At 37.9% G+C, this 8,269-nt stretch overlaps 1 protein-coding gene across 1 annotated transcript in view; it reads left to right on the forward strand.

Annotated features, from left to right (window-relative positions):
* Window positions 1-1,402, forward strand: part of LOC121878498 (uncharacterized protein DDB_G0271670-like) — a 79,072-nt gene extending 77,670 nt beyond the window's left edge. Inside the window, exon 2 of the mRNA XM_042384755.1 lies at window positions 277-1,402. Within this exon, the coding sequence (XP_042240689.1) occupies window positions 539-1,402 (864 nt within the window). The 5' untranslated portion in view covers window positions 277-538. The remainder of the gene's footprint in view (window positions 1-276) is intronic.
* The last annotated feature ends 6,867 nt before the right edge of the window (window positions 1,403-8,269 follow it).

Consider the following 8,269-nt stretch of genomic DNA (forward strand, 5'->3'; position numbering starts at 1 on the left):
TCACCTTCGTTGCGTCCATATAAAGAAGTATAAATTCACCAAAGTCCCAGATTAGTACATTAAACGACGCTACTGTACATCACATCTAATTAATTCTCCCCATTGTGTTATTTTTCTCCCTATCTCCCCCCTTCCCCTCCCCCTCAGGTATACTCCCCAATTTAGGATAGAATTACTACAGGGGTTGTTGTGGTGGTAGTGCTTAACGTCACCACAATTTGACTTTTATTGATGTTAATTAATACTAATTTTTGGTCCTTTTTTCTTGGTTCCCAGGTTGACGAGTTATGGAGGGATGACGCTCATGGCTACACGGTGATTACGACTTGTGGAGACGTCTGAAACCATCCACGAGATAAAGAGATAAAGAGAGAAAAGAGAGAGAAAAGGTAAGACTAGCCAGTAGATAAATTGGCTTTACCTCAGAGGATCAACTTTCTTCCCATCGTCCGAGACCAGATCACACAAGATCTAAACAAACGATCTCTCACGCTCCCAGGGTCGTCTATCTCCACACACTGACTTGATCTGAGGAAAAATGAAGGACCCTAAGCTAGACAAGTATCATTTGTTTTTATCTTCCGCGCGTCTGACCGCTACCGCCGCAGCCGCCTCCACTATTACTACTACTAGGGAAAGCGACAGTTACTCTCTTCCCTCTTCTGTTGCTACGATGTCGAAGGGAAGTACCGCCAATAGGTGTTCATCTTCCTTCTCTGTTACCACCACGTCGAAAGGAAGTGCCAAGAACACTACTTTCTCCTTCGTGGCACTAGTGATGGTTCCCTTGGCACTCATCCTGACCGTCATGACGCTTCAGGTAGAAGCTCAGAGCCCCTCATCATCAGCCTCTTCCTCCTCCTCCTCCTCCTCTTCCTTTTCCTCCTCCTCTACCTCCTCATCTTCCTCCGCCCCCTCCAAGGTGGTATCGTCGTCGGAGACTCACGGAACTTCAAACTACCACCACCACAACAAGCGTGACGATCACTGGTACGGCGACCTCAACGACCAGCCGCCGCAGCTCAGGATCGAGTCGAGCGTCCGCACCATCCCGAGTCAGACGTCAGGGTGGAGGAGCGACATCAAGAACCCTTACAACGGGAATTTCCGCAGCGCCAAGTGGATGGAGACAGTCCGGACTACCCATAATTCCCCCGCAAAAACTGTCTCCGAGCAAGATGAGTCCATGGTCTCCGGGGAAGAGGAGGAAGATCTCACGGACCGAAGGAAACGGACCAAGACGGAGAAGTCATCGACGGAGAGCACCTGGGAGGGGAGCACCCGTCTGACCCTGGTGGACGGGGGCTACGAGGGGCTGGTGGTCGACGTCAGCAGCAAGGTGCCGCAGGACGACTGTCGCACCGTCATCGATGGCTTACAGGTGAGTACAGGCGTCCCTTAATACCTTAACATCCAGGTAAAGACTTCATGTTATACATTACCACACCGGAAGTAGTATTATACAGCTATATAAAATGTACTTTACGTATACCTGTATTTATCAATGAACTGTGTAAATATGAAAACTACTATAATAATAATAATAATAATAATAATAATAATAATAATAATAATAATAATAATAATAATTTAACAGTAACTAGCCCTCTGATGAGCTAACAACTTAAACTAACTACTTCACCACATCACAAACAGTCTAGTAATTTATCTCACTACAAAAGGTTAGTGAACGTAAAATAAGACTATTAATTCTCAAACTTCCTCACGTCAAGCTTTTCTCTTAAGCTGGAGATGTGAACAGGTATTTAACTGCCTCCCTTAAGCTTAGATCGTAAATTGACTACCAAGAAATATAATGACGTCATAATCTGTGTGAGATTCTACTGTTATAAATTCAGATTAAACGAGCAAGTCTTTTATGTCGAGAAAATAATTTGTCTGAGCTCTCTTACGTCCTCCACTAATTGATATTAATGAATTTTACGCTTAAGAGGAAACAACAATATATCTTCGTTTAGTACTTAGAGGTAAAACACGCACACAACAAACACACACACACACACGCATACGCATTCTTTCGGGGCGTCGAAAACTAATATTAAGTCAAGTGTAAAAAAGTGGGTAAAAGATAAGGTAAAAGATGAAACTTGCCTAATTAATTTTACCCGCCATGTCTGGAAAGACTCATTTTCTTAATTAAATAGGCAAGATAATGAACTCGGAGAGGTGGGCTGCATATCAACTTTTATTTCAGTTAAATTTACCTTAAAGCTGTAGCGAGCAGGAAAGTTAAAAATGCCGCTTCCCTATTCGTTGGTTGCCAGATAGAGGGGCGGAGTTAAGTGGCCTATTGACCAATCCCATCTAAGTGATAACACAATAAATCTCGTGAATATTACAACACTTGACACACACACACACACACACACACACACACACACACATATATATATATATATATATATATATATATATATATATATATATATATATATATATATATATATATATATATATAAACCAAAGACGTGTAAATCAGAACTAAAATTCCTTCATCTATATCTAAGAGAATTCTGTGAATAAATGAGTAAATAAATAATTAAAGTGTAAATTACACGCAGGGTAGATTTGATTACGGTCGGTAAATATTTACATTTCACTGTCTCGGGCGTTTCATTAATCTCAACATATTTCCCACAAGTGATCGTTGGAGGAACACCCTAACACACTATGCCCTCACAGATTTCCTTTCATTTTCGCTCACTCTAAGCCCATAAACCCTCGACATAGGGGATTCAATATTCCTCTAACTTATTTTTAGGGATGGGTTTCCGCCCCTCTGCTCCTGAGTTAGGGTCAAGTTCAGGCGCCTCACAAGTTAAGAGAGACAGATGGTGTTGCTTCACCTCATTCATCTTCCTTCTTTACCACTAACACCACAACATGAGTTAATTATTTTTTCTCCTTATGTTGTGTATTAACGCTCAAACACACAAACACATACACGTTTATATGTATGCGTATGGATGTGTGTGTGTGCATGTATGTGTATTCGTGAATGTGTGTATGCGTGTAGGTACGTATGTTTATCAATGTGTATATATGTTTGAACAAGTGTGCATATACAGTACATGTGTGTGTGTGTGTGTGTGTGTGTGTGTGTGTGTGTGTGTGAATAACGCTTGTATGTACTGTACCCGTGCGTGACCTTTCCTTGCGTGTGCACTAAATCAAAACACGATTTATAACCTTCGCCGCCTGTTGAGCTGTTTATACAACCCAAAGCACCCCACACAATATAATCTCTTTTTCACACATTTCACACACTCACACACACACACACACACACACACTCACACACCTAGAAAGCAAAAGAGGGCATGCAAGATTATTCTCTCCCTTCCTACTCCACATATCAAGAAGCGCCACACTGACCCTCTGACTCTCACTGACCATCACCACGGCATCAGGAAGCCACCAACCTCACACCATCCCCTACTACACCACCTGAGATCCCCTGTCCGAGAATTGCTGTTCGACACCACAACCGCATCCAGCCCATACGTGCACGAACTGATCGCTATAAGAACAGCCCAGTCCCAACCATTGTAAAAATTATCAATAACATGTAATAAATCAGTGATTCTCAGTAAACACTGCTCACGCTGTCACTATGTTGAAATGAACTGTATTTTGAGCTGATCCCCATCTATTACTATATGTCTTATTTGTGTCACTTATGTCATTTGTATATTATTTGTAATTCGTAACCCATTCCCAAATATGTAACTGTATATTTTCAGCCTTCTGGCTGCCAAGCTCTTCAATAAACCGTTAATTATTATTATTATTATTATTATTATTAACACACACACACACACACACACACACACACACACACACACACACACTCACTACATCCTTGACCACCAGTCAAGACATTACCTGCGCGCTCCTCTCCAGGCAGCCAGGTCAACGTTATATAGGCCCATACCAACTCCTCCCTGAACCCTCCTCCCCACGGAATATCAACAAGTTAACGCCAGAAGTTACTATTTCATTTAGGAAAGAAATGGAACCAGTGTTAAACAGAGGTGAACAGTGGTGAACAGTGCTTAAGTCAGTGAGAACAACTCAACAGTAACAGCGGTACCAAGTTGACCTTTCACACAGTGAGGTCCCAGGTACCCAGTGATAACGGCCCGACAACTACCAGCGATGTGTTAATCTGTCTACGATAGGAGGCCTGGGACACACCTCAGTCATAGAACACCGTCTGTGAGTTACACCACGTGAGGCCCCCCTAACCCATCTGTGAGATTACTACACCACGTGAGGCCCCTCATAACACCATCTGTGAGGGAATTACTACACCACGTGAGGCCCCTCATAACACCATCTGTGAGGGAATTACTACACCGTGAGGCCCTCATAACACCATCTGTGGGGAATTACTACACCACGTAGGGCCCCTCATAACACCATCTGTGAGAACTACTACACCACGTGAGGTCCCTCCTAACACCATCTGGGAGAGTTACTACACTACGTTTTTGCTGTTCAACACCTACATTAATCTGTATGCTCACTATGTTCCTTCACCTTTCTCTAATGAAGGCTTTTGTTAAACCACCAATGTATGTAATAAGTCATTTATGCCCAATGTATATTTTCAGCCTTCGGGCTGCAGAACTTTTTCAATAAACCGTTAATTATTATTATTATTATTATTATTACACTCGTAGACACCTGACATGTTGTGGTAAACAGGACAACTAACATACTAATATACACTGGATGGAAGGACAACACAACATCAGAAGTCCACACCCATCATAACAGTTAACCCAAAGTAAACAAATTGAAGTCGATGAATCTCCATGAATCCGCGTGATAGTTACGAACGCTGTTGGCTGTACAAAAATAAGTACCTGAATATGTTTACTTTGTGATGTAAATGAGGTTGATGTGATATTGTTTATATTATTATAGATTAATATGTGAATATTTATATTTATACGTTTATGTATAATGATGGATATTAATACACACAGACACACACATACATTAACAGTATAGCCGCATACAGACACACACACATACACACATACATTAACAGTATAGCCGCATACACACACAGACACACATAAACAGTATAGCCAGCACACACACACACACACACACACACATATTAACAGTATAGCCGCATACACACACACAGACACACATAAACAGTATAGCCAACACACACACACACACACACACACACACACACACAGCCACGCAGCTTTAATCTAGGAGTGTGGCATCCATTACAACACCCTCCCCCCACCACACAACGGCTGAGCTAACTTACCAGGAATTACTTCGCGTGTGGCCCCTAATTTAAGCTCGGTTCTTGTACGTAAGATTTGAACGGGAGAAAAAAAAACCAGTTAGTACACATTAGTAATATCTAACTTGTTGGGAAGTAACTAACCGCCAGTAGGGAGAGTGTCATGTTTCGGGCGATATTGTTTCATTGTCTTTGGTTATGTATCGTGGTTATGTATCGTGGTTATGTATCGTGGTTATGTATCGTGGTTATGTATCGTGGTTATGTATCGTAGTTATGTATCGTAGTTATATATAGTAGTTATGTATCGTGGTTATGTATCGTTAAAATGATGAATTATTACGTATTGTTAAAAATTATTCATGTAGACGGGAGTTACATACCGTTAGCTGTTATGATGACGTGTAATTGCATCATTCGTTATGTATATATCAACTTGTAGTATTGAATCACTTTTTCATTATGTATATATTAAGTATAATTATAAAAAGAATGGAGTGATAAGATTCTTGTTATTCATGTTAACACTTGAGTTTTGCTTTGTTCCTCAGTGTATTATTGTGTGTGTGTGTGTGTGTGTGTGTGTGTGTTGTGGGGAGTATCTGAAGGATTGTCACATATAGCTCACGGTAATGGAAGGTGAAATGGTGGTTGATGCAGCATACTATAATTGAGTCGCAGCTGACTGAACCATACTTATAGCAGTAAGTGGCGAATCTCTCACTGTTTGTTAGTCAGAGAGAGAGAGAGAGAGAGTACACGTCTTCCCTCAGGTCGTATACTAAGTTAACACTCCCTCGTAAACATAGATCGCAAGCATTACGATATCGACTCTGGGTCTCCCGGATATTCACTTAATACGAGAGAGTGTTGCACCTGGTTCCTGCAACCCCACTCCCGATAATTAGTTGTAGTTAAGTCCTCCCAGGTAGTTTGTTGAGGTGCAGTATACTCAGGTATATTCAAGATAGACTAAAGATATATTAAAACTATACTTAAGATATATTATAACTCTACTGAAAATATATTGAAACTAGAGTAAAATATATTATACCTATACTACAAATATATTGAAACTATACTAAAAATATACTGATGGATAGATCGATAAATAGATTGATAGATGCATTAAACTTTTCTTTAATCTAAAAAGTTGTAAAGGAAATATTTTATAAATTGTGTAAGAGAAAGTAGATGGAACTATATATAGAGAGTCATTTAATATTACAGCTGCTGCCAAAGGTGTGTGTGTGAGAGAGAGAGAGAGAGAGAGAGAGTTACTTATCAGCGAGAAATAATAAAAAAAAAATAATAATAATAATAATCTAACAAAAGCATTAGAAATATTACCCAACAAAATATTCTCTTCTAGGTGTGACTATTTTTTGGAAATTTGCTGAAAAAATTTATATAGATATAAAATTATCTCAAATCTGAGCTTTGAAAAATGTACTAGATACCTCATTAAATGTATCTTTAGGAGTTAATTATAATAATGATACATAAAATAATTAAACTCAAGATGAATTAATTAGAAATGATCCCTTGAAAGTTTTTGTATAAGTTTGAGAAGTTGTAAACCGGACTGAAATAATCTTAGCTTCTTATATATGAAGAATAAATAAAATTATCCTTAAAAAAATGTCCTCTGACTCACTCTATTATATATCCTGACTTACTCCATTATATATCCTGACTCACTCTATTATATATCCTGACTCACTCTATTATATATCCTGACTCACTCTATTATATATCCTGACTCACTCTATTATATATCCTGACTTACTCCATTATATATCCTGACTCACTCTATTATATATCCTGACTCACTCTATTATATATCCTGACTCACTCTATTATATATCCTGACTCACTCTATTATATATCCTGACTTACTCTATTATATATCCTGACTCACTCTATTATATATCCTGACTCACTCTATTATATATCTTGCCTTACTTTCCTCTATTATATAACTCAAAAGTTTAATTCTCACGGCTATATATTGAAACACGTTCTTGAAGGTTGTCTCTTTCTCTTTATACAAGTTGTGAAGTTGAGAAACCTGAGTGAAATAACCTCAAGTTTAAGCTTTCAAAAGACGTATCCCAAATTCTCCTTTGAAGAATTTCCTATTGAGATATGCACTTAAGAATTACTGAACCAAATGAAATAATAACATAAAGTTTAGACTCTTACAGGAATATTTAATGTTTTCTTGAATATAACAGAAACATTAAAATCTACCTTAATCATATTTCTTATGTATGAAAATGTTAATAAATATCGATAAATTATGTATTAGTCAAGAAGGTTAAATCTAGTATAAAAATTTAATATTCCTTGAAAAAATTCCTCTCGTTTCATATCAATTGTTAATGAATTTACCTGAAATTACCTGAGTTGAATAATACATGTAACTTTTATAAATATATTCCGTTTATTATATAAGTTTAGGAATTTACTTTGATATACATAAAAAAAATATTTAATTCATCAAAATGTATAATAAAGATGAAAGGTCCAAGGTCATCTGTTTTAGGTCAAGTTGAAGGGAAATTATTCACTAGAGTGGGTCAGCGGTGCATTGTCGTCATCTCTTATACACGATCCTTTAATTAGTTGTTGTCAACTGTATCAACCAAACCTGATGAAGCCTCAGGTAAATATATACACAAAACAAGAGGAGGAAATAGTGTGATAAAGGGGAGATGTACAAAGAGAGACATAAATAGAAGTTGAAATAATAATATAAAAATAAATGGTTGATAAAAGAAAGATATTTAAAGAGAAAATGTTTGATAAAATTAATAGACAAAAGAAAGAAGAGAAAATAGGTTGTTAATCTGACTACCCGAGGGAGATTAATATAGCCTTAACAATCATTAAGAGTTTAAATGGAAGAAAAATAAATGTCAGTGAAGGATGAAACTCAATAACACGAATCTAAAGTTAATAATATAAAAT

Source organism: Homarus americanus, unplaced genomic scaffold, assembly GCF_018991925.1.
Source record: "Homarus americanus isolate GMGI-L3 unplaced genomic scaffold, GMGI_Hamer_2.0 scaffold41027, whole genome shotgun sequence".
Classification (NCBI taxonomy): domain Eukaryota; kingdom Metazoa; phylum Arthropoda; class Malacostraca; order Decapoda; family Nephropidae; genus Homarus; species Homarus americanus.